The sequence below is a fragment of the Hyperoodon ampullatus genome (assembly GCF_949752795.1).
Source record: "Hyperoodon ampullatus genome assembly, chromosome: X".
Classification (NCBI taxonomy): Eukaryota; Metazoa; Chordata; class Mammalia; order Artiodactyla; family Ziphiidae; genus Hyperoodon; species Hyperoodon ampullatus.
The window spans coordinates 37,500,776-37,528,006 of NC_136913.1; the positions used below are offsets into that span (position 1 = coordinate 37,500,776).

Below are 27,231 nucleotides of genomic sequence, written 5' to 3' on the forward strand. Positions count from 1 at the left end.
GATAGAACAAAGTGATATCACGTGCCTCCCATTGTGATGCACTAAGGACACAACCACACGTGTGTAGTATTCTTGCTAAAAAACATTTAACTTAAATTTAATTAAGAGAAAACAGACTAATCCAAATTAAGGACATTCTGAAAAAAACACTGACTTGTACTTTTCAAAAATATCAATGTTACAAAAGACAAAAAAACGCTGGGGAACTCTTCTAGATTAATGTAAAAGAAATGATAACTAAATGTGAATTTTTTTTTTTTTTTTTTTTTTTTTTTTTGCGGTACGCGGGCCTCTCACTGTTGTGGCCTCTCCCGTTGTGGAGCACAGGCTCCGGACGCGCAGGCTCAGCGGCCATGGCTGAAAAAGAAGCCGTAAAACTATAACACTTAAATATGCACTGCATATTAGATGATAGTACTGTACTAAATGTTAGGTATCTAAGTGGATTATTGTACTGTGGTTTGTAGAATGTCCTTGTGAAGAGCCAGATGCTGAAATATTTAGAGGTGAAATCTCACTTCGCAAGTAATACTCGGGCAAGTTGTGCAAAGAAAATTCTGTACCTGGCTGAAGAATTTTGTATCAACATCTAGTCAACGCTGTCCACAGACTGGAGAGAACAGTTTCCCCCCTGTGTAGCTGAGAAGCAGTCGGCAGGACCCTCACCTCCCTGGGCGAGGAGCTTTCAGACGGCCGCAGCACGACGGGGAGCGAAGGAGAATGCTGTGATCCCACCTTCACTTAAAAGCACACGCATGCACACTTTACGGCAGTCACGCGAAGGCACGAGGGCGAGGCTGCGCCTCACGTTCCCAAAGACGGGCACGACAGCTGCACGTGCCATCTAGTGCACTTTACGGCAGAAACGTGAAGGCACGAGGGCGAGGCCGCGCCTCCGCCCCCAAAGCTACGCAGGACAGCGGCACGTGCTGTCTAGCGCGCTTTACGGCCGCCGCACGAAGGGGGAGGTTCCGGGCCGACGCAGGGTAATCAATGGTTCCGGGCTCTGCGCTCCAGCTCGTTGTTGGTTGGCTGTTCATCCGTTGGCGCGATCATGGCGGCGGTGGCGGCACTGTGGCGGAGGGCAGTGGAGATCGTGAAGACCAAGCAGTTCTGGGATTACGTGACCAGCACGCACTTCTGGGGTCCAGTGGCCAACTGGGGCCTCCCGCTGGCCGCCTTCAAAGACATGAGACATCAGCGGCCGCATGACGACGGCGCTCATCTTCTGCTCAATGGTCTTCATGCGCTTCGCCTACCTAGTAAAGCCTCGCAACTTGCTGCTGATGGCGTGTCACGGCACCAACGTGGTGGCGCAGAGTATAAAGGGGAGCCCTATCTGATCTACCACTACGGCGGCGCCACGGCGGCCACAGTCGCTGCTGCCTCTGTTGCTTCTCCCGGCTCTACCGCCGCTACCCCGCTACCACCCCTGCAGCTGAAGACCCTGTGACTGACGGCGACTGCCTGGAGGTCACCGACTACGATCCGCTGACCCCGGAACATGATTGAGAGGGCCCTATCAAATCTTTGCAGCTTGCAAGCACTGAACTGTTCTTCCTAAAGATCAATAAAAAGTTTGGTTTTGACTCTGAAACAGTGCGAATCTGATTGAAACCTGCAGTTCTGTTAATAAAAAATGGCAAATAGCGCAGAACTGAAGCTGTTGAGTGTTGTTTATTTCGTGACAGGGAAACAAAATGGTTTTTAGAAGGTGAGGGTGGATTGGCTAGTCTTCCTCTCCACGGGACCTGCAACTCGAGGGTTAGTTTATGTAGGGGAGGAAGGCTGAATGAAAGACACTTCAACTTAGCTAATTTATTGCTTTTTTTTAAAGCTCTCTTGAGAACATGCTTTTGTTACTTGTTTAGGGTGTCCGGGCCAGATAAGCCACAATGTCTGTACGCCAAAAAATTCCAAGGGCTACTTCTACTGAGGGAAATACTTCCAAGGGGGTTTAAATGAATTCAGTGAAATCCAGCTCAGACTTTTAAGGAGTACTTAGCAAGAGAACCTAGAATCTGTTGGTGACCAGGAGCAATGACAGAACCTTCAATGGAATCAGGATAAATAAACAACTCAGAGGTCAGTGGCTGTCAACCCTGAATTCTAGGTAAACAGAAAATAAAAACGACAAGATCATAATCCTTTCCTCTTTTCCTCATGCCTAAAAATGGGGGAACTGGCAGTTTGTAAAGGTGGTGAACCTATCACCCTGTGTTGCACTCTAGCTAGGGGTGAGGGTGAGGGTGAGTGGTCAACAGTATTAGCCCAGGGTATCCCCCCTAGGAATCCTATGGGTGCTAAAGGACTCTGCTTAAACCTGGGAGCATGAGGAGGGAAAAGAGAAGGCTGGGGCTTTGGGTGTAAGGCCATTACCTCTGCAGCAGAGGCTGCCCTCTAGGATTTGACCCCCAATCCCCCCTCCCTCTGGAGAATGCGGGAAGTTCCAGGGTGGTCTATTGGGGAACCCCAATGTATGTGATCAAAACCCCTACTTTTGTTAAAGATTTCAAATGCAAAGATATTGAAAACAACTGAAATTTTCTGAAGACATCAGGTTTTGGACAAGACAGGCACAACTTTACCTTCTGTGGCATCTAAGCAGTAGTCCTCTTTGTAGGCAGTTTCTGCATTTCACATTCTGCATACAGGGGGAAAAACAAACTCTGGAAAGTGACAGTGTATGAATTATCTATTGCTGTGTAACAAATCACCCCCAAACTTAGCTTAAAACAACAAATATCTCACAATTTTGTAGGGCCAGGAATCTGGGAGGGGCCTAGTTGGGTGCTTCTGCCTTAGGGTCTCTCAGCTGTCTGCTGGGGCTACAGTCTCTGAAGACTTGCTGGAGGATCCACTTCCAAGCTCACTCACACTGTTGTTTGCAGGAGGCTTCAGTTCCTTGTCATGTGGGCCATAGGGCTGCTCACAACATGGCTTCCCCCAGAGAAGGTGTTCCAAGAGAGAGAAAGCCCAAGATGGAAGCCACAGTCTTTTATAGCTTAATCTGGGAAGTGACATACCATCACTTCAGCTGTGTTCTCTTGGTCACATGGACCAACCTTGGTATGCTGTGGGAGGACAACACAAGGGTGGGAATAGCAGGAGGCAGGGATCATTGGGGGCCATCTTGGAGACTGGCTACCACACGTGGCTCTGAAATAAAAACTCTCCTGCCTTCCTGAAACTCAGTAGAAAGTAATAAATCATGTAAGGTCATCGCCCACCTTCCCCAAGAGATGTCACAAAATGCTCAGTTTACAGTTTTGTGGTCATTACAAACATGCATATATTACAGAGGATGGGTTTGAGAAGCAGGAAAGAAGTCTCTGGAAGATAGGTGGTAGCTCATAATATTTTAGATAGTTCAGACTATCATATGATAAAAAGCAGTTCTGAAAGTTCTGAAATGAATCATAACCTTGTATCGAGATTTTTATTAAAATTTTAAAGGATTTTCCCCCTTTGCTCTTACATGAGTGGAAATTAATGCATTTTTAGATTTGTTTTACAAAATGTATTTTGTAATTTGACTATTGTATTTCAGTAAAAGGCCACTGTATGTTGAAGACATATCAGAGCAGGTACGTTTCTAATTAACCTGGTAAGGGGAAAATAGGTAATCCCTGCTGATAATTTCCTGTCACTCTACATTTATAATTTAGAGGGCAAAACGATTAGAGCAAATATCCAAAAGATTGCAACACCTCCATTCTAATGCAATGCTCCACTTACAGGATCTAATTTGTAGTATGCCCACCCAGCTAAGAGCTCTAACCCTTTGTTGCCTAGGATATTAGTGTTTAAAGCCATGTAAGTGATTAATACTTTAATAAAAACACACCCTTCAAATCATTAGGGTAATAATCATTTCATAATCTCCCCAAACTCTCAAACATAATTCTTTCTGGTCTTGGCAATTTAACTTAAACTGTCTACAGGTCTCTACCACTACTTTATGAAGCCAGAAACATTTTCCAAATAGGCAGAGCTATTTTTTCAGAAGCTTTTGTTATTGGCACACTTTTGTTACTTCCCAGAATTTGGGTTTTATACTGAGTTTAATAAGTAACGTCTTTCTCTTTAGGTCCTCTGACCTTCCTGGCAAAGCCCAGGCTAAAATCCAACGAACTGCCTCATCTTTGCAACTCTAATGCTACAACCATTTTTCTCCTCTAATTCTTTCACAACTATGAACCTCATACTGTGTCTCAGGGAGAGGCTGGGAACAAATCACATTGCTGCACAAAAACAAGGCACTTAGAGATGATGAAGCCCTGTGCGGGAAGGAAACCACTTCCTGGGCCTCTCCTGACCCTGATAACTCACGAGTGTCCCTGGAGGTGGAGCTGACCCCCGCAAAAATGCAGGCTACAATATATTCCAGGAAACGTGACATATGTCTTGCAGTTTGAACTTATGTCTATTATTTTGAAATTCAAAATTTGAATGAAAAGTTTTCAAACTACAGGAGTGCAGCTTTGTTGTAAAAATTTCATACGCGAGTGTGCAAAAAATAGAAAAGCCAAATTCGACCCCAATTCCTTTGGCAGCGGTAACATGGCAAAAAAGCTTGGGAAAAGTACACAACTTTTCAGACCTCTGTTATTTGAAAATACCATAGTTTTATAGCATGCTATGCATTGTTACACATTCTGCTTTTCTATCCAATGTCTTACACATCATCCCCTACCATGGCATTGCCGCCTTCTTTTTAACAGTTGCATAATACTCGGTAGCATGGATGTGCTGTGATTATTTAACCAGTCCTCTCTCGATGGCTGCCTGCCAAGGCTGCTGTGAACACCCTTTTGTCCATGCCCTGTGCCCGCATGCACAGATCTGTAGAAGAGAGTCCCACAGGGTTGATGTCCCTGGATCAACCTTTAAAGCTATGTTTGCTATTTTTTTTAAATTATAGTTGTTTTTTTAAAAATAAATTTATTTATTTATTATATTTTTGGCTGCATTGGGTCTTCGTTGCTGTGTGTGGGCTTTTCTCTAGTTGCAGCGAGCAGGGGCTACTCTTTGTTGTGGTGTGCAGGCTTCTCATTGCAGTGGCTTCTCCTTTTGTGGAGCACGGGCTCTAGGTGCTCAGGCTTCAGTAGTTGTGGCACGCGGGCTCACTAGTTGTGGCTTGCAGGCTCTAGAGCACAGGCTCAGTAATTGTGGCACATGTGCTTAGTTGCTCTGCGGCATGTGGGATCTTCCCGGACCAGGGCTCAAACCCGTGTTCCCTGCATTGGCAGGCGGATTCTTAAGCACTGCGCCACCACGGAAGTCTTAAAGCTGTGTTTGCTTTAAAGCTATGTCTGCTTTAAAGCCCCCTCCAGGCATGTCTTCCTATCTTCGTTTCAATTTTAATGTAATTAAATGTTGCCAGAATAATGTTTTCTGAACAATATCTTCTTTTTTTTTTTTTGGCCACACCTCCCGCCTTGTGGGATCTTAGTTCCCCGACCAGGGATCGAACCCGGGCCCCGGCAGTTGAGTGACAGTGCTGAGTCCTAATCACTGGACCGCCAGGGAATTCCCTGAACAGTATCTTTAATTCATCGGAGCAGACAATAAATCCAGTAAGATGACAGCTCACATACCATTGTCCATACCTTACATATCCTCCATTTGCATCAACTTCAGTGCCTGGCATGTGGTTGATACTTGATAAAACGTTTCTTGGGTAGATAAGGAAAAGCTAAATAGATACAAGAGGTATGAAATGAAAGTGTTCATAATCCAAAGTTCCTAAGGTGAGAAATCAGATCTTAAATTGGTTAGTGAATCAAGATTTAATTTGATCCCAAGTTTTGTTATCTTACATATAGAAACTAGGAAATATTTCATGGAGTTTCTTAGTTTGCGGGAAGTTGCAAGATGAAAGAAAATTGTTACTTTACTATTGAAGTCTTCTAAAGGAACTCCATGAAATGAAGGGAGAAAGAAAATGTAAGATTAAAGACCAAATAGTAGCAGGAAAGATGAAAGCAGAAAGTCACAGACATATTTGCATTCATCCAGGTTTTACAGAACTACATTAAATGCATTTCAGGGTAAAAATACATCCCCCCACCCCCATTCTCTAAAAATCACATCCTTGTTGGGCAGCTGAGTAAGCAAAGGAGCAAGGCTTCACCTGGGCTCGAAATGGAAGTACTTCCTCCAGGCAGTGGGGAATGTGGCAATTCTGTCCCTCAAGGTCCAGGGGCGACAAGGCCCAGTTCAGCACTGCTGGCTTTGGAAATGAGCAGCGGTAGGGGAAGGTGAGGGCAGAGCTGATCCCACAGACCACTGCATACAATGGGACAGGGGTTTTGCAGTTTAGGAAACAAACAGGACAAAGTCAAAAGTGTATGACTTTTTGGGTAAAAGGAATAAGGAAGTATGAATGAATTTGTGAATTTGCTGAAAGAAAATGATGTCTTTGAACTTCCATAAGAATATTAAAAATTTCATTCCTCAATCTCATAACAAAGGACAAGCCTTAGTTAACAAACTAACATTTGCGTCTATGAATACCTCTAAGCTATCAGTTGACCCTTCAGTTAATGAATATTCATTGAGCACGCAAGGGCCAGGCCCTGTGCTCGGCACTCAGGTTATAACTGAACCGGAAGAGCTGTGACTGCCACCAAGGCTGACTTTTCTTAAGGGTGCCATAAACAAGCCAGCAACCTCAAAACTTTCCCGGACATCCCTGCTTGTGATGCTGGCCTGGGCCTTCGCCCTGCTTTTGTCAGTCAAGTTACTGTGTTCTCCAGCCCACCTCTTTGTCCTACTGCCTCAAGCTACCAGAAACAGGTAGTAACGGTTCTGTACTAACTGGAAATGGCTAGAAAATGGCCTTTCGGGCACATTTTTTCCTTGCCTGCTGGCAAAAAGGATTTATATCTCATCATGTACATCACAGCCCACCCTTGGGCATCCTCATGAATGAGACTTTCAGGCAAGGGTGTGGGCACAGGACTTGCGTGCCAGTGGGCAGAGAATTCTGCGTGGCCCTTCACACAGGCCTGGCCAAACACAGCCTTTAGTGTTTAAGCAGTTAAGAGTTTTAGGACCAGAAAAGAATCTCACCTTTTAAACAGCAAAACAAAACCAAAAACAAAACACAAACAAAAAAGCCCGGATGACAGCAAGTTTGGCACAAGAGTATCTAATATTTTTTGGCTGGTACAGATCACATAACACCAAGCTTAGGAATGTAAAAAAAAAAAAAAACAAACAAAAACTCCCAAAGAGTTAAAGGAAAGTCCAGGAAAAGATGACACAAATTCCTTTTTGTTTGAGTGGAGTACTTGAGTAAGTTTTCCCTTTTGCACAGAAAAGGACGGCTGAGATGGAAGCCCGGCTGACTTTCACAGAACATGCCTGATTTTTGTTGAAGGTCAACCTAAAAGAAAATATTTAATTTTCTTCATTTGAGGAAAAAAAGTAAAATACTGAAGATAGTTATTTATTTTAACAAGTATTTTTAAAAATTAATTTATTTATTTATTTATTTGGCTGCACTGGATCTTAGTTGTGGCATGCGGGACCTAGTTCCCTGACCAGGGATAGAACCCGGGCCCCCTGCATTGGGAGCGCAGAGTCTTAACCGCTGGACCACCAGGGAAGTTCCAACAAGTTTTTCTTATGAAAATTAACAAATTGCTATTATTCATGCCACGGCTAAGAGTGAGCATCACTGGCATCACTTTAGGGCTGAAATGCTTCTTGATTATGTCATAAAGTTGATTTATTTAAGACTAGACCAATGACTTCAGATATACTTGACTAAACAAAGCTGACAGGAGGTTTATCTTGAACTAGTTCACAGATGTGAGAACCATCAATTAGAAAGAGCACAAAGCTCAGTGTCCTTTCTTTCAAATAATAAGGACATAGGGAAACTTCAGATGAGACTACGTGTGTTATGGCCTTACCTAAAATAACAGACACTAAAGAGATGAGGCTATTCTGTCCTTATTTACCATCATATGCTTAAACTCACTTCAGGCCTTCCCTTCAGATGTCTGTGCCCTAGGTTCCTTCGAATCCAGTTTTTGAGGCTGTTGGTGGAGGCTGTCTAGCTTCTGCATATCTTCTGTAAGACCATTTCTAAGATCCTTGTTGTTTCTCAGAAATTCTTTCACCACTTCCAGTTGATTTAAGACCTGTAAGAAGAAACCATACAATGCACAGCTTAGATAATTTTATAGCAGACTTGAAATTCAGATGAAAAACTTACTAGCTCCAAGACGGGCTCCTGTTCATGTGTCTACCAATAGCTGGTTCTGGGGCCACACAAGGGCGTGTTTGCTTGTCTCCTTAAAATTTTTTGCTTTTAGGGGTTAATATCCAAAATATATAAAGAGGGACTTCCCTGGTGGCGCAGTGGTTAAGAATCCGCCTGCCAGTGCAAGGGACACGGGTTTGATCCCTGGTCCGGGAAGATCCCACATGCCGCGGGGCAACTGGGCCCGTGCTCCACAACTACTGAGCCTGCACTCTAGAGCCCTCGAGCCACAACTGCTAAAGCCTGTGCGCTCTAGGGCCCGTGCTCTGCAAGAAGAGAAGCCACTGCAGTGAGAAGCCCGCGCACCGCGAGGAAGAGTAGCCCCCGCTCGCCGCGACTAGAGAAAGCCTGTGCGCAGCAACAGAGATCCAACGCAGCCAAAAAAAAAAAAATTATACACACACACACACACACACACACACACACACATATAAAAAGAACTCACACAATTCAGTAGCAAAAAACACAGACAACCCAATTAAAAAAATGGGCAAAGGACCTGAATAGACATTTTCCCAAAGAACTGAATAGACATTTTCCCAAAGAAGACAGACAAATGGCCAAAAGGTACAGGAAAAGGTGCTCACCATCATTAATCATCAGAGAAATGAAAATTAAAACCACAATGAGGTATCACCTCACACCTGTTAGAATGGTCATCATCGAGAATCCCCTGGAGGTCCAGTGGTTAGGACTCCGTGCTCTCACTGCCAAGGGCCCGGGTTCAATCCTTGGTCGGGGAACTAAGATCCCACAAGCCATGCGGCACGGCCAAAAAAAAAATAACAGCCATCATCAAAAAGAAGTAACAAATGTTGGCGAGGATGTGAAGAAAAGGGAACCCTCGTACACTGCTGGTGGGAGTGTAAATTGGTGTAGCCACTCTGGAAAACAGTATGGAGGATCCTCAAAAACTTAAAAAAGGAACTACCAGGTGATCTAGAAATTCTACTTCTGGGAATATATCTGAAGAAAACAAAAACACCATGCTGAAGAGATATCTGCATCTCCATGTTAATTAGCAGCATTATTCACAATAGCTAAGACAAGGAAACAACGTGAGGGTCCATCAACAGATGAATGGGTAAAGAAGATGTGGTATATATACACAATGGAATATTACTTGGCCATAAAAAGATGAAAATCCTACCATTTGAGACAACATGGATGGACCCAGAGGGCGTTATGCTAAGTTAAGTCAAACAAAAACAAAAAAATAAACTCACATAAAAAGAGATCAAATTTGCAGTTACCAGAGGTGGGAATAGGGAATTGGATGAAGGTGGTCAAAAGGTACCAACTTCCAGTTTACAAGATAAATAAGTACTAGGGATGTAATGTACAACACAATGACAATAGTTAACACTGCTGTATGGTATATTTGAAAGTTGTTAAGTGAGTAAATCTTAAGAATTCTTATCACAAGGTAAAAAACATTTTTTTCCTTTTTTTGGTATCTATACGAGATGACAGACATTAACTAAACTTATTGTGGTAATCATTTCACGATATATGTATGTCAAATCATTATGCTGTATACCTTAAACTTACACAGTGCTGTAGGTCAATTATATCTCAATAAAACTGGAAAAAAATTTTAAAAGATGATTTTTGCTGTAAAACTTCCGCATTTGTACGAAAGGGCTATATGTCTATACCTATATGTGTGTGTGTGTATACACATATATACACACATACGTATACATACGCATACACATACATATATATGTATATATAAAAATAAAATAAAGCCCTTTCATTTTGAATTTTGTACCCATTTATGATTAAATACATTTACACATACACGTTATACACACACATATATACAAATGTACACACTCACACACACAATGCTCTTTCATTTTGAATTTTGTACACATTTATTACTGGTAAATATGTATACATATGTACATTTATTACTATTCAATATTTATAAAATATACATACATATTTACCAGTAATAAATATACTGGTACAAAATTCAAGATGAACACAGGGTACAACGTAAAAAGTTGGTCCTCTTCCACATCCTGTCCCCAGTCACCCAGCTCCTCTTAAAGGTGACCACAAGGAAGTTTCTTGTGTCTCTTCCAGAGATAGTCCATGCATTTACATGTGAGCATATATGTATATATGTGCACACCTTTTTAAAATTTCAGCTTTACTGAGACATAATTGGCACATACACATTTTTAAAAACACAAATGGCAGCATATTAGACATTGTTCTTCAACTGATTTTTTTCTATATCAGATTGTAAAGAGTGGCCTCATTATTTTTTCTAATGGCTGAACAGTTTTTCAGTTATGGGTGTCTCATATATTAACATATTATTTCAAACCTTCTGCTAAGAGAAATACTGCTGCAGTAACTAACCTGGGACATGTGTCATTTTGCATAAAGTGACAGGCTATTTGTAGGATCTGTTTTTAGAAGTGGAATGCAGTTTTAATTGATAGAGTTTTCTGTTTTAATGTTAATAGATTTTGCCAAAACTGTCATCTCTAGAGGTTATACCAATTTAAACTCCCACCAGTAACATACTTCCTGACATTTAAACTAATAAAAGCATGTATTCTTAGACTAGTACCATGGAAGTGTTTTCACTCGGCTTATCCGAGGGTACCCTCACTGGTCCCTGTGCTTATTACAAAGAAGACAGTTATTAATATTTTGGGGTGTGGTGAATTGTTTAAAATGAGGGACCCCCAATTCCAAGCTAAGTCAAGATGATCGACATCTAACGAAGGAAAGTGATGGAGTACCCTACTCTTAGCAGAGTGCTGGTTCTTAAACTTTAGATATGTACACAATTGATTCCGGTGCAGTAGGGCTAGGGCAGAACCTAAGCAGGCACCAGGTTATTGTGATGCCAGCGAATGAGATGGTCGGTTGCAGAACGATGGCTGCCAGGGATGGGAGGGAGGGGAAGACTGGCTAGGGCTCGTGACCACGATGAACAGGGAACAGCGAGGGCCAGGGTGGAGCTGAGGCTGACCAGAGGTCTTCTGATAGGTTACTAAGTAGATGGGGATGTGCCCTTCAGCTGGAGCTGTTTATTACATGGCTAGAAACAAGCCCACAGCTCCTGAAAGATACCTGGGCTTTAAATAATAAATCTGGAAACCATAAACACGTGAAATGAAGATTACATCAATGACATAATTCACAGTGTACATTAGTAATTGCGGGTACTGCACTGTTAGCGCTCATTGCCTGTGCCGGGTGCTCTAGATGCACCCCAGGGTTCTTCCCATTCCTTGGTTCCCATCAGATGCCCGAGACCATGCCAGCCTGGTCTGTGCACCACACATACCCTCCAAGATGGAGTGGGGTCCTCCCTCCCCATAGACCTTCTCATTTGATGACTTGGGAGCTATGATCCTTTGTGCTGTCACCTCCCGACCCTCTCTGCTCTTGAAATGTGCTCAACAGGGGTGATTATTTTAGCTTGGGGGGAGGAGAAAGAGTCAAAAGGAGTTTAAAAAAAATATATTAAGAATGGGGAAGGCTTGTGCACGTTTATATGTTAAATGGGGAAAGGAAGTAAAGATGGAAAAACAAAGTGCTAGAAAAGTAGTCAGACAGACTTGGATATTGAAGCCCAGCTTTGCCACTTAACTAGCTGTGTGACTTTGGGCAAGACACTTGACCTCTCTGAGCTTACTTCCATATATGCAAATATAGGATGATGACACCAACGCCACCAAGCATTCCTGTGAGGATCAGAAATAATCTAGTAAAAGCACCTAGCACTGTGTCTGGTACATTCCTCCCTTCTGACAATCATTTAACAAAAGTGTACCGAGAGTCCACTATGCGCCAGGCAGGCGCTGTTCTAGGCAAAAGATGCTTAGCGCCTCCATACTCCCAGGCACTTAAGCCAAAACCCTTGGACTTGTCTTTGACGCCTTTCCTTCTCTCCCACACCACACGTGCCCCCCTTCTCACCACCTCTACTCTTCACGCTTCCACCCTGGTCTGAACCACCACCTCTCTGACCTGGTATCTGCGGCAGCCTCCTAATGTCTCCCTGCTTCCATCTTTGGCCCCCGGCCCTGCATCCTCCACACGGCGGCCAGCGTGCTCCCTTCATCGTTCTGCTGCTCAGAACTCAGTGTGGCTGCCGTCTCAGGAGGAAGAGCCTGGATCCTCCCAACGGCCCATAAGGCTTCCCTTCGCTCAGCTCCTCACCGCACTCCAGCCAGCCTGCTTAGCTTGCCCTGCCCTCCGCCTGAACGCTCCTCCTCCAGAAGCGCACACGGCTGCTCCGCACCTCCTCCAAGGTATCGCTAAGTCTCAGCTTCCCAATGGGGCCTCCCTGGCCACCCTGCACAACCCAAGCCCCAGCCCCGTTCGGCCACTCCTGATCCCCACACTGTGCTCCACACAGCCCTCCTCCTTCTAACTCGCCCCATCATTGCTTATTATGCTGACCGTTTACCATCTGTTTTGTTCACTGATGCACGCCAAGCTTCTAGAACTGTGCCTGGCAAATATTAGGCACTCACTCATGAAATAAATCTGGACTATAACCAATGGAGTGTCACTTCCATCCTTTCCCTGCCTACCTCGACTGCATTCTGTCACTTTCTCCCTGAGTTTCCCCCTGAAAGCGGCCCCCCCCCACCAGGGTTTAAGAAGTCCGTAATGATTTTAAAGAATGTGCAAGTTCTCTGCATGTTTTTTAGCCACTTACTGCGCTCAACGTTCTTTGGCTGAATTTTGAACCCCCCAGATCCTAACAGAGCACCGAGGGCCGGCAGGTGTGTGTGAAGGGCTCTTGGGTGGCAGCTGCTGCTCCCATTTGGCTCTGAGGCGGACCGCATTTTACAATCACAGTTATGCACGCACAGTGTATTTTAATGGGAGCCCCGTTTTATAATGTTATTTATCATTAAGGCTCGCCAATTGGACAGAAAAGAATGGAGATGATGAGCTCTCTGCTTCGTGGTCCCTGGCACTCACTCCCGTGCTCCTTGATGCCTTTGGGGGAACCGTCGCACTAAATCACCACCATTAACCCTTTCTTCTCAACTTGGCTTTCCAACCCGAGCCCTGCTGTTTTAATGAACACCAGAAAGAGGTCTTGCTAAACATTCACAAAAAAAGTGCCATGGTCATAATACAACCACTGCATTTCTTGATTCCTAATTGCACACTTTTTTCATAGTTTAACATCTCGAATGAGAATGCACCTTACCATTGATAGTGTCTTACAGTAAATTGGCAGCATTTTTTTTTTCTGACAAGTGACTGAATTAATGGTGTGTCTTGCAATTCATAGTGTTTTAGAGTCACTGAAATTTGGTTTACCAAATCCTCTGACTTTGGAGACTAATCCAAAAGAACATGAATAATCGTATTTGGTGCTGAACTTTCAAAAGAGGTCTGTTCCACACATCGTGGAAAGCCATCCTTCAGCTTCTCAGAGATAACGTGCCAATCAATCCAAACTTACATCCTGATCAATTGAAATATCAAGAGAAATGCCACGGGCCACTGAACAGAAAGCATGAAAAATGAGAATTTATCACCTTTATCTAGAGACTTGGGGACCCAGAGGACAAGCCAATTAACCCCAATTTCCTCTCTGTAAAACAGCGATAATGAAGGGTCGAAATTTACAATTGCTAGCTGCTCGGTGACATTAGAGCCGCTGCACGGCACGTGGGAAGGCATGCCCAGGGCCAGAGCGGGAAGACCCCCGGGCCAGCCCTCATACCCCAGCCGTGAGGCCTTGAGCCCATCAGCACCTGCCCCTCAGGGTTGCTATAAAGCAGGGTATTACCCGGTTCCCTTCCCGCTCCCAACTTGCAGAGACTTCTGGTTTCAGTGTGTTGCTACTGATGCATTTTGCTCTTTGTTACACAAACAGGAAAAGAACTGCGGCTCCCTCAAGAAAGAGGAGAGAATTTCTGATGACTCAGGGACCGTGAGCCTGATCCCCCGGTTTTCTTCTGTTGTCTGACTCTGCTTTCAAAAGGAGCAGTGGAAAGAAAACTGGGGATGGTTTTAATGGCATTTTAAAGTAAAGCCAGACGAGGGACTTCCCTGGCGGTCCAGTGGCTAAGACTCTGCACTCCCAATGCAGGGGGCCTGGGTTCACTCCCTGGTCAGGGGACTAGATCCCACATGCCGCAACTAAAAAAGCCCGCACGCCGCAACTAAGATCCAATGCAGCCAAACAAATAAATACTTTTTGAAAATTAAAAAAAAAAAAAAAAAGCCAGATGAAACAGATGGATTTAGAAAACAGCTTTAACAGCCTTATTCGTCACTTTAAATACCTATGGTGTGCCAGGGTGGGTGCACCCCAAAACCACTGGTACCCAGTCCCTATGCTAAAGGAGCTCATCAAGCTGAGTGAAGCACCTGGGTCAAGGTCAGAAGATTTAACGTAGGCACATGGACCAGTATGGAGCATGGCCTAAAAAATGAAATACACACTTTGTACTAAAACACGCTGTGTTTCACGAGGTAGCCAGTAAAACTACTTTCCTCGGACGAAGTGGAATGGAGAGGTAAAATGATCTGTCCAAGACATCCTGGGAATCTGGAATTCTAATCCAGCAAGTGCTGGGCTATTTCTGAACCTTACCAAACTATAATTCTACTACTGTTAGTTTTTTTAATATCTTGCATGTAACAAAGGGGACTCGTATCTTCTGTACTTGAGACGATCATTAGCTTGCAGCGTCCTGAGCTAGAAGCCTTGATGATCCTTTAACCCCTCCTTCGCCACCTCCCGCCAGCCCCAAGCCACGCCCCAAGTAATCTAACCAGCCACTGCAAGCCCTCAGCTCGGCCCCAGTCGTGCCTCCAGCACCCGGCTCCTCCCCCACACCTCTAGCTTCTGTCCTCTTTCTCTCACCCTCACACAACTGCAAGAGCCTCCTGGCTCGTCTCCAACCTCCAAGTGCCATTAAGACATCACTTTCTAAAAGCCCTATCTGATCTATTCATTTACTTTCTCTTGATTTAAAACCTCCGTTGGCTCCCAACTGCTTTTTGGGAATAAGGTCCAAACCCCTTAGTGAGGCATAGAAGACCTTTCAAAATACGGCTTCGACCTACCTGACCACCCTCACAACCGACCATACCTCCCTCCTACGCTCGCCTCGTCACTGTCTGGCCCAGACTAGTCTTTCATGTCTTGGCAAATGCCTTCTGCCAAGAATGCCCTTCTGCTCTTGCCAATTTGCTGAACTCTGATTTGATTCTTAGTCCCAGCTCAACAGCGCCTTCTCAGCAAAGCCTTTTTCTGCAATCCCCCCTCTGAGCTGCAGAGAGTCGCGGGAGCCTGCGGTTCAGGATTCTGTGGCCGCCCTTCCTGTGGTCTTCCACTCTGTGGCACATATTAGGCACCCAAATGTTTGCTGATGGGGTGAAAACATTTGTTTAAGGGTAACAGTAATCTGTGCCAAAAGAATATCCATTTCTGGAAATTATTTGACTTTTAAAGCAGAAACATAACCGTTAATAAGTTAAAATGTGCTACTCTTCCTCCCTGGTGCCTTTCTTTGTCTTGTTTACTCACACAGAGGATATAATGGTTTTTTTTTTTTTTTTTTACCTCTTCAGGCAACACCTCTTGTCCTTTTGCTTGAAGATATAGCTCTTGAAGTTTCTCCTTTAGTAATTCCATTTCTATCTCGGTTACTTGGTGCTCACTCAGGTAAACTCCTGTTTCATAGTCACACCCATCTGCCTGATCTTCCCCAGGGATGTAAACAGCCCAGTCAGATGTCAACAGCTGTTGGGTTACCAAACAAATATATAAACTGATTGAATGGAAAAGATATTCCAAAAAAAAAAAATTCTACTCGGTTACTCAAAGAATTTGTAATTAAACATCGTTGACTGGATCCATTCTAATAACATCCCGTGACCACAGAAAAGCTGCTCAGCCCAATCACAATTCTGACTTCATATCAATATTGTTCCCCTGCTTACATTCTAGAATTTTGTTTAAATCTAATAAGCTTCAAATTCTAAATGAGTGACTGTGATTCCTTTTTCTCCCCCTTAGTTCTTTTTTTTTTTTGCGGTACGTGGGCCTCTCACTGCTGTGGCCTCTCCCATTGTGGAGCACAGGCTCTGGACACGTAGGCTCAGGGGCCATGGCTCACGGGCCCAGCCGCTCCGCGGCATGTGGGATCTTCCCGGACCGGGGCACGAACCCGCGTCCCCTGCATCGGCAGGCGGACTCTCAGCCACTGCGCCACCAGGGAAGCCCTCCCCCTTAGTTCTTTATGCCAGAACTGTTAAATGTGATTTTTTACCTGTTCTATTCGGGAGTATACCGCCACAATCTCTGGGATATTCTTAAATTCATTCAAAAAATTTTGGATCTTTATCTGAAAATCTCGAAGCCACACAGAAGATACTTTCATCTCTGAAGAGTGCATGATCTCGTTACGACACTTAATCACCTATAGAAAGACAAAAAAAGAGAAAAGCCTTCAAAGGCCAATAGTGGGGTAAACTGAGATTTTGTAGTTCCAGAGAGAGACTGTTGAAAGGCCTTGTTAATTCTAAAATCCACAAGTGTGTGGCCTGCAGGTGCTGTCAAGGCTCGAGGGGTCGTTCAACCCCCCACCACTTGAATAAATTAATTGAGGTAAGGAATACAAACAAGCCTATAACTGTTGCTAGTCCTTGAAATCTTGTGGCTGGGTGGGTATCTCTCGCACAATCCCCCAAATGCCCTAACTTAAAACAACCTGCCAAAGAGCAAGACTATTGGCTACTGGCTCTGAGAATACCCAAAGGCCGAAGCAGACAATGCAAAAATCTTTTAATATATAATTAATGCCAAGTCTTCCACATTTTTGGTTAAAAGCTACCAAAGGGGTTGATTTTATACTGTGATAGTTTTTGAGTCTGCTGATGATAAAGGATTCTCAGTTCTTTCAGCTGCTGGCATGCTAGCAAAATATACATGCATTTCCTCTACATATTACAAATAATCCAGGTATGCTACATACCCTTTTCAAGGATCCTTAGAGTAACAAATGTGCCAGAGCTGTTCTCTGGCGAAACAGAGATAGTCTAAATCTCCCAGAGGAAGTCTGACAAGCGTAGCAATCTATTCTGACACTGTTTATCCATTAGTGTTTATATTTTCTTCAGTTCTAGGTAAATTGGCCTTGCAACTGTCTAGCCAATGAGATTGAGAAGGGCAGGATTCAAATGCTGGCATCCAATGGACAGAATGGAGCATTACTCTGTATTTGTTTGTTTTTTAATATGGAAGATTACTTTGCTTCTGTTTATGGCAGAACAGGGAAGAGAAATTTGAGGCTTGTCGATTTAGTGGCAAACAGTGCAACAGCAGGTTGTTGGAAAAGTTCAACAGGGGAGGGTTGAAGGGTCAGTCTCCCGCCTGCATTCGCACAGGGGTTCTGGGACATCACAGAAGGTGCATGTGATGTGAGCCCTGCTTGCCTGCTCAGCGAAAGTCTAACTCCTTCGCACACCACTGTCTGGGGAGAGCAGTGAGCTCTGCCCACACGGCTGCTTTAGCAGCACGGGGTGTGGCTCCTGGCTGGTCTTCACAGTACCCACCCAACCGACTCTGTCTGCTTTTCAATCTGACAGTTCTTACCTCTGTGACTTTCTTTCGATCAACCTCGAAGTGATCACAGGAGTTGATGAGACTTAGAAGAGCAACCGCGTCACATTCCTCGGGTCCTGTTTTGTCTGCCAGTCCTCGGGGCATGAAGGCCTGAAGCAGGGGAGGCCCAAAGGGCACCCGAGTCTCCTCCAACCCTAGGAGACATCTATCTATATGGGGCTAGTGGGACAAATGTTATGTGCCTGTTCCCCAAATGATGACTGAAACTCTCTTACTGAGGTTTCACGTTAGCGCCTCATGAGTCCAAAACACAAGTTGGGAAACAGTGCGGCAGCCAAGCCTCAGCCCAGGGCAATAAATGAAGAGTTGCTCTATCTGTCCGCTTGCTATTACAGACACTTATACACTGGACCTAATTGTCCTTTCTTAATGGCATATAAGCAGGAGGCAGGGGTAGAAAGCACCCTTTTCTTTTCCTTACTGAAGTTTCAGTGGCTGGGTTGTTAAAGAAGATTTAAAAATAATAGTTATTCCCAAGTGGACACTTTAAAATTACTCGAGAAAGTTCAGTATGGCAGTAGAAAGTTAAGAGTCTGGGCTTTGGAATGCAACAGAGCTGGGGTGCAAATCCCAGCTCTGCCACTTGTCAACTGTGTGACCTTGGGCAAGTTACCTATCCTCGGATTCCTCATCGGTAAATGGGGGCTAACTGCCCTCATCTACCTTGAAGGATGTTTCGAGAATTAAATGAGTTAATGCGGGTAAAGCACTTGCACGGTGCCTGGCACATGCCACAAATGTTGGCAATTATTATGCTGATGGTGCAAGGTGAGCAGGACCTACACAGGCGTTACAGACGGGGTCCCAGGGTTTGAGATACTAGATACAACAGAATGGCCTCATTCTAGCATGATCTTGCCTTTTGTAGCATTTTATGGTATGCACCCCCAAAATGGTGTTATAGCAAGGCTTGGGCATATTTCTTTCCTGAAGTATTTCCAAATTTACATCTGAAGGCAGCAACTTTACCAAGCTACGAAGCTCAAGAGTACATTCCTGCCAAGGGACTAGAAGAGACGACATATAAAAAATGACTCGCAAAAAAAAGAACTCTAAATAAAGAGACCTGCTCCCTTGAAAACAAACACATTTCCGTAGGCAAGCAACCATGCTGCTTCCTACAGTGCTGCTCATGGTGCTATTCTGAAAAAGGCACGTGGTATGAGCCGACACCCCCCAAGGAGAGTCAGGGCTCTGTTCCTGATGGTGGTAGAATCACACACCTCGGCCTCACGTAATTGAGAAGAATTCTACACACGCTGAATGGCCCCTATCAAAAGGTACAGTAGCCAAGACCATCACTGTCTTTGGCCAACCCGCTGAAAGTAGATTATGGATGTTACAAGTGTTAACAAAGAACTTAACTAATGTATCACAGGCAAACTAATTTGATGAACTAGAGGAAAAAAAGAGGAAGAAAAGAAACACTGCTTATTCCAACTATGGCTGAGAGGAACATCCAAAGTGGGAGGGGCCTTAGTTGCCTCAAAACCAAGCAGAGTTTTTCTTTCCCATTACAAGGTATGTCCAGTCTGGCATTTCCTCACCAACATAAACCTGTCCCTCCCACGTCAAGGTTTTATTCTCGTACTTCTTTCCTTCCCTCAGAACCAGAAGCCAACAGAGGCTCTGCCGCCTCCTTGCCTCTGAAAGCTGTTTCTGAAAATGGTATCGCCTACCGCCAGGTTCCGTATGTGACAAGCACAGGGTGAGAAACACACGTTATTGCCTCTCACTACCCCCTCCTGTCTCTTCACTGAGTAGTAGGAGACAAGGTTGGAGAAATAAACGGGCCAGAACGTGCTGGGCCTTACTGGCCTTGACAAGGAGTTTGGAGTTTACTCTAAGGACATCGGGAAGCCATCCAAGGGTTTTGGGCACAGGAAGAAAGCGATCTGATTCCCACATGAAGACCGTACATCCTGCTGTGTGAAGGACCAACCAGGGGTGAGCAGAGCAGCAGAGGCGGCCCGGTGGGAGGCTGGCAGGAGAGGGGGCGAGAGCTGTGATGTAGGGATGGCGAGGAGGATTCCAAAAATAATTTGCACGTACAAATAGGAGGGGTGGTGGGGGGAGAGAGATGAAGCAAGAATGATTGTAGGTAGTTGGTGGTGGGGCATGGGCGCAGGCTGGCGGGTAGAGATGAAGAGTCCTGCTTGAGAAGTAAAGACGAAGTACCCAGGAGGTGATGAAGTGGAGGCATCAAGTAGCAGCTGGGTATGGGCCTCCGGAGTGCAGAACAGCACAGAGCTAGGGGTACAAATCTGGGAGCCGTCAGCAGAAACGTAGTATTTAATATTTCACTCCACGGGCCTGGGCAGTATCACCAGGGGAGAAGGTGGGGTGGGGAGGGACAGAAAAGGCCCGAGGAAGGCCAACTGACACTCTGAAGGAGGCTAAGGAGGAGCTGGGGAGACAGGAGGAAACCCAGGAGGGGCGGATGTCACAAAGCCAGGGCTGTTTCAAGAAGAGTGGCCGGCAGTGCGGCAGTGCGAAATAGCTGAGAGGTAGGAAGGATGAGGCCAGAGAACTGAAGGTCACGCGTGCCCCTGACAAGACATGCAGTGGAGTGGCGGGGCAGAAGCCAGAGGGGAGTGGGTTGAAGAGTCAACGGGACCTGCATGAACCCTGAAAAGAGAATTAGGCATAAAGCACTTTTTGTGAAGTTCTACTGGGTATGTATATGGGAGGCAGTTAGAGAAATGGGGAGACAGCTGGACGGAATGGATGAAGGAAGTTTTTCTTTCTTTTCTAATTTTATTTTCCAAGTATCACTCAATTCTTTTTTAAAAAAAGCTTTATTAAGATGTAATTCACAGACCATATAATTCACCCATTTAAAGTACACAGTTCTTCATGAAAAAGACTCTGACAAGTACAGGTTTCTGGTAACTGACTATACTGCTGAACTGAATGAATAAGCATTTTCAGAACTCTAATGGAAAACTGATGAATTCACAAAAGTGCTAACAAAAGATCAAGATGAAAAAGAAATTAATTACATGGGACTGAGTGAACTGATGAGGATGATTATAATTTTTGTGACTTTCTGTTTGAATTAAAAAAAAAAAAATCGGGCTTCCCTGGTGGCGCAGTGGTTGAGAGTCCGCCTGCCGATGCAGGGGACACGGGTTCGTGCCCCGGTCCGGGAGGATCCCACATGCCGCGGAGCGGCTGGGCCCGTGAGCCATGGCCGCTGAGCCTGCGCGTCCGGAGCCTGTGCTCCGCAACGGGAGAGGCCACAACAGTGGCAGGCCCACTTACCGCAAAAAAAAAAAAAAAAAAAAAAAATCCCACAAGGACTCAGAGGCAAAAAAATATACAAATCAATTATCACTGCAAAGTAAAGGAGCTGTTACAGTGGAGGATTCCTGGACTGAATGTCAGTATTATGACATAGTATGAGTGTGTTTCGTGTTTGGTAATTACAATCATTATTGCTTTTGTTGTGGTCATCCATTTACAATGCTTGGTGTCAGTTGATTTATCTCTTGTAAAAATAAAATACAGTGTGTGTGTGTGTGTGTGTGTGTGTGTGTGTGAAAAATAAAAAAGAATGTGAATACAGGGAACTTTGGGAAACTAGAAAATCTAGAAAGGATTCATTGATAATTATTTATTTTCAATGAATAAAATAAAATGTAATAATACGGCTAAAAAAATAAATAAAGTACACAGTTCTTTGTGACGACATGGATGGATCTTGAGGGCATTATGCTAAGTGAAGTAAGTCAGACAGAGAAAGACAAATACCACATGATCTCACTTATTCGTGGAACCTAAAACAAAAACCCGAGCTCGCAGATGCAGAGAACAGATTGGTGGTTGCCAGAGGTGGGGGGTGGGGAGTGGGCAAAATAGGTGAAGGGGATCAAAAGGTACCAACTTCCAGTTATAAAATAAATAAGTCCTGGGGATGTAATCCACAGCCTGGGGACTATAGTTAATAATACTGTACTGCAGTATTTGAAAGTTGCTGAGAGAGTAGATCTTGAAAGTTCTCATCACAAGAAAAAAAAATTTGCAACCACACATGGTAGTGGACATTAACTAGACTTACTGTGGTGATCATTTCACAAAGTATATAAACATCAAATCATTATGTTGTATACCTGAAATTAATATAACGTTACAATCAATTACACCTCAATAAAAAAATTAAGCATTGGGCTTCCCTGGTGGCGCAGTGGTTGAGAGTCCGCCTGCCGATGCAGGGGACACGGGTTCGTGCCCCGGTCCGGGAAGATCCCACATGCCGTGGAGCGGCTGGGCCCGTGAGCCATGGCCGCTGAGCCTGCGCGTCCGGAGCCTGTGCTCCGCAACGGGAGAGGCCACAACAGTGAGAGGCCCGCGTACCGCAAAAAAAAAAAAAAAAAAGCATTTACAGTTTAGTGGTTTTCAGATTATTCACAGAGTTGCACAACTATCACCACAATTTTAGGACATTTTCATCACCCCAAAAAGAAACCCTCTACCCATTAGCTATTGCCCCCTCTCTCCTTCAGGCCCTGGCAACCACTAATCTACTTTCTGCCTCTATAGATTTGGCTATTCTAGACATTTCATGTAAATGGAATCATACAACATATGACTGGCTTCTTTCACTTAGCATAATGTTTTCAAGGTTCATGCAATACTGTAGCATGTATCAGTACTTTATTCCTTTTTATGGCTAAATAATATCCCATTGTATGGACAGACCACATTTTGGTTATCCATTCATCAGTTGATGGACACGTGTGTTGTTTCCACCTCTTGGCTATTGTGAAGAGTACGGCTATGAACGTTCGCGCACAGGTTTTTGTGGGGACACATGTTTCCACTTCATCAGGTATGTACCTAGGAGTGGCACTGCTAAGTCATATATTAACCCTATACTGAATCTCTTTTTTTAAAAAATTGAATAAACCAAGGCAGTACTAAGGCTATTTGTATGGTGATGGGAATAAACTGGGAGGTCGGAAGAGTGGAGACTCAAAGTCCTTGGGCAGGTGGGAGCGGATAAGGTCCAACACTCAAGTGGAGGGACAGGGCGGTAAGAGGAGAAACGCCCTTCCTCCTTTGTAGCAGAAGGAAGAAGACGGTGCACATGGAGGTAGGTCAGTAGGTCTGGTAAAAAGATAAGAAAGCGAGAGCAAGGTTAGCAGCTGGGATTGCAGGTGGGGGAACAGGAGTGGGAGCTCGGCGAAGGAGAGGCAGCAACAGTTGTCTCCGGGAACAGGAGCCTACGGAGAGACAGGGCCAGGCGGCTGGGCTCGTGATCAAGAACTGAAAGCGAAAGATCCCTCGAAAGATTCTTCCCCAGAGCAGCAGGTGTGGTGTCATCAGGGCTGGAGCTGGGCCTGGCAAGTGCAGGGAAAGGAGGAAGAAGACCGAGACAACTGCAAGGGACTGAACAGAATGATGGACTGTGGAATCTGGGCTGGCTGAGGAAGCAAAGGAAGCTGGGAGGGCAGAGGCTGCTGGGGATTGGGAAGGCAGTGGAAGCCTGAGAGCTCCTACTGGGCTTCTGGCAAATATCAAAAAATCAAAAAAAATTCTTCAATCACCCCATATTAAGTCACATCGCCAAGATCTGAAAACGGGCCAAACAGTCCCCTTTTATCTGGCACCCCTACCTCCCCAAAGTTTTACTCCTTAGCTAGGGACTTAAGGTCCTTTCTATCTTAGCCCCAGCTTCCCTTGGCTTATTCTGCCATCCTCATGGCACCCTACAGACAAAGTGAGCTACTCAGGGAGCCTACCCTCAAAAGGCCTTGCCTGCTTCTCCCTCTGTGCCTGTACCCATGATGCTCGCTCTACATCTTGCCCCAGCGTCTCTTGTTGAAATCTTCTACTTCACTAAGCTGCGTTGGGTCCGATATAACAGCTCTGAGCCGCCTAGACACTACACACTTGATCAAAAGCCCAATCTCTCTCTGCATCTGTTTATGGGGCCCCAGCTCCCACACAGACCCAGCAGACGCCCCGGGCTCCAGGTAACTCCTACCTGGTGGGCCAACTCCTCCTACCCTCCCGACCGCAGGTGCTTACCTTGGCCACCTCCCAGGCGTCGACCGGCCAGCGGACCGGCCGGCAGTTTCCCCAGTGGACGTCTCCATTTCTGCTGGTGTGATGTTTCAAAATCTCCCGTTTCCACTCTGCGCACACCTGACACTGAGGCTGAAACTACAGGGGGCGGCGGTGAGGAGGGGCCCGGGAGGGAGGGGCGGCGTCTGGGCATCTGAACCCCAGGCCCGGCGGTCGGCCCGGCTCCGGGGAGGGCACGAGACACTGCGCCCGCGGACGGGGTGAGGGGCGACGGTCAAGACCCCGGGCCGGGTGCTCACCTGGCGGGCGCGCGGGCTGCACCGCGAACCGCTGCGGCAGGCGGCGAGGGGGCCCAGGCCGGGGGCGGCGGCGAGCAGGCTGCGGTGGAAGGCGAGCACCTCGCGGCCGATGAAGCCCTGCAAGCAGCCGCGTAGCAGTAGCAGGCAGTGGCCTGCCTTCACCCAGTTCTTGTACTCGGCACAGTTGAGGCGCGTAGCCAGCTCAGAGAGCACCATGCCGGAATCCAGCCCGCGGGGCCACAGGGCGAGGGGCGGGGCGGACGGTCGTGCGCAGGCGCGGAAGCCTGGGCGCGCCCGAGGCGACGGCGGCGCTGTGGGCGTGGCCCCGCCCGAAGGCGCCCCGGATTCCGCCAGGCGGCAGGGAGTTCTAGTTTCCGGGGTACGTCGGCCCCACCCCCGTCTTAGATGACGACCGACGCGTTATGTACTTTGTCTGGTGCTCGCCCAGAAAGCCTCTACTCTGTTCCCCCAAACTGAGACCTCGCCAGCCAACGATTGGGCTCCCTCTCCTGAAGCCTGTGCTCCTGTTTTTTTGTTTTTTGTTTTTTTATTGTAGAGGTGTAAGACGGTGCTCAAGACAGTTACTGAATTACTTATGTTCCTTGCGTTATACAATTCTAGAAAGTTTTCTTAACTGGATCCTAAGCCCGCAGGTTGGCTGTAGCCTATCTGGACTTTAGTGAAATTTGACCGTTGGCTGTCTGCACCGCGCACCTGTTATGCGCCTGCGGTGTGCCAAGGGGACACAAAGCTCAAAAACATCCGCCATTGGGCTACCTAGCAGAGGCAAAACAGGACGACACATCATCCGGATTCTGGAGGGCTGCATCGCCCCGAGTGGGATGAGGACTTCTTCCACTATGATCTTGAAGCATCGAGCTTAGATGATTTAGTACTCTTGGTTATATGATAATTAGAGCTCCTTGCATAAGGTAATCTAAGTTCCAAATAAGTGCCATGAGGGTCAGAAGGCAATGGCTTGTCAACTCCAAATGACGAAGAGGTCATCTCAATTTTAGTTGCTTTTAGTGAGCTTCCTGAGCTTGGAAAACATTTTAAAATTGTGTGTAGTCAAAAGGCTCTGAGGGAAGAGTCTAAACATTGACGCCTTCCCCTGACTTTGTTTCACAGCAAAGTGGCAGTGTTCAGGAGTGTCAGCTTTGGACTCAAAATGCTGCTTCTTAGCTGTTTGATCTTAAGCAATCTTAATTTGATCTCAGCAAATTACTTCATTTGTCTAGGCCTCAGTTTACTCACAGTAAAAGGAGGCCTACCCTGCTGGGTTGTTGTGACAATTAAATACAGTCTGAAATACTTAGTGCCTGGCAATAGTAAGCTCTCAGTAAATATTAGCTATTATTTTATATTGACCTAAACGTGCCCTTTCATCAATCAGTCATTCCTGGGCAAAGTATTTTAACAAATCACTGGCCACCTGGAAATGGAGGCAATTTATAGAAAACCGTGAGCAGATCATAGTCTCCTGGAATTCTGCAGCACAATGCTGGCTGGCCTTTGCTAATTTTTTCGTAAAAACCTCGATAATAAATCCACCCCAAGTAAATTTCAAATCATTCCCTTAGACAAACTGTCCATTCCCATTAAACCACATGAAAAAGGAAATTCCACAAGGAACAATGAAATATACATTAACAACTTTCCTTTCTGTCCCTTAAATTCCCTGAGTATAAATTCTCTTATAATTTTCTGTGTATTGATTTTATATCAGAACACTTGGATGACAGTAAACTGGATTAAAGTAAAATGTAATAGGTATTTCTTCTGGGGAAGAAACCATGAAAGAAAGGAATATCTTTTTTTTTTTTTCTTCTTTTTTTGCCGTACGTGGGCCTCTCCGGCTGCGGAGCACAGGCTCCGGACGCGCACGCCCAGCGGCCATGGCCCACGGGCCCAGCCGCTCCGCGGCATGCGGGATCCTCCCGGACCGGGGCATGAACCCGCATCCCCTGCACTGGCAGGCGGACTCTCAACCACTGCGCCACCAGGGAAGCCCCAGGAAATATCTTTTTTTATGTTGAAATTGGACCCAGATTTAGAGTAGCAAAATTATATTTCTTGAAGTTATCAAATTAACCATGATCCAAAAAATGACTAACAGACTATTTAGTATCCCGTCGCTGAACAGGTTACTGTGTTAACTACAACATAGTAAAGTTATTAGTGGTGTTTAAATTCAAAATCATGTATATTTTAGTTTATGCTTGCACTTAGCTCACTCAGTGTTAGTTTTCAAACAAAGTTCAGTGCTCCTGTTATTAATAACTTGACATGTTCTGTTAAAGTTTTTGCTTTCTTCCTCTCTAATTCTGAAAATACTTCTAATACATTCTGTTTTTTTATCTTTTGGCCGCACCGTGGCACATGGGATCTTAGTTCCCCGACCAGGGACTGAACCCTCGGCTCCCTGCATTGGAAGCGCAGAGTCCTCATTTCAGCAGATGGAAAAAAGAATGTGGCAAATCAGGACCAATTTCTTCAAGGTTAAGCTAATATTAAACCAGACTACTAGCCAAAACATCTTCATGAAAATTAACTAGAGAGTTGGTAGTTCTCTGAAACTTGTATAAATTTTATTTATTACTGAAATTTCTAAAGTCACATTGAAACACACTAAAGACCCAAACCACCTATTAGGCAAAATCCCTATGGGCATCCAGTCCCTTTGATTGAACTCGGTTAACAAAAGAGGCAAAAGACATAGTTTGTGATGAAACCTAGGATTCAAATGCTAAGTGTTTTCAAGCTGTAATAAAGTATGCACCAATTCCAAGTATCAAGCGTGATATCAAAATTTACATCCATGGGTTTTCTCTTCATAAGCATCAAAAGCAAATTCTGTTCACTGAATCCTATCTTTTGATTTGCACAATGCATTCAGAGATGACTTATAATAAGGAACAAAGTATCCACTGAATGCATCATGTTTAAAAATGCAATTAATATTTCAAAACCACACTTAAAAG

General features: G+C 45.2%; 2 protein-coding genes across 2 annotated transcripts; one reads left to right on the top strand and one right to left on the bottom strand.

Moving 5' to 3' along the window:
- Positions 1-1,054: 1,054 nt before the first annotated feature.
- Positions 1,055-1,611, top strand: MPC1L (mitochondrial pyruvate carrier 1 like; the record flags this gene model as incomplete). Its single annotated transcript, XM_079728217.1, is given in 3 exon segments — positions 1,055-1,194; positions 1,196-1,329; positions 1,332-1,611. Coding segments are annotated over 3 exon segments (396 nt in total). The 3' UTR covers positions 1,454-1,611.
- Positions 1,612-7,228: 5,617 nt separating this feature from the next.
- On the bottom strand, positions 7,229-24,463 carry LOC307068875 (uncharacterized protein CXorf38; the record flags this gene model as incomplete). Its single annotated transcript, XM_079726962.1, has 7 exons — positions 7,229-7,393; positions 7,994-8,156; positions 15,855-16,034; positions 16,564-16,713; positions 17,889-18,077; positions 23,952-24,086; positions 24,248-24,463. 6 exons carry the CDS (start codon positions 24,461-24,463, stop codon positions 7,995-7,997), a joined length of 1,032 nt encoding a protein of 343 aa, XP_079583088.1. The 3' UTR covers positions 7,229-7,393; position 7,994.
- Between the last annotated feature and the right edge of the window lie 2,768 nt (positions 24,464-27,231).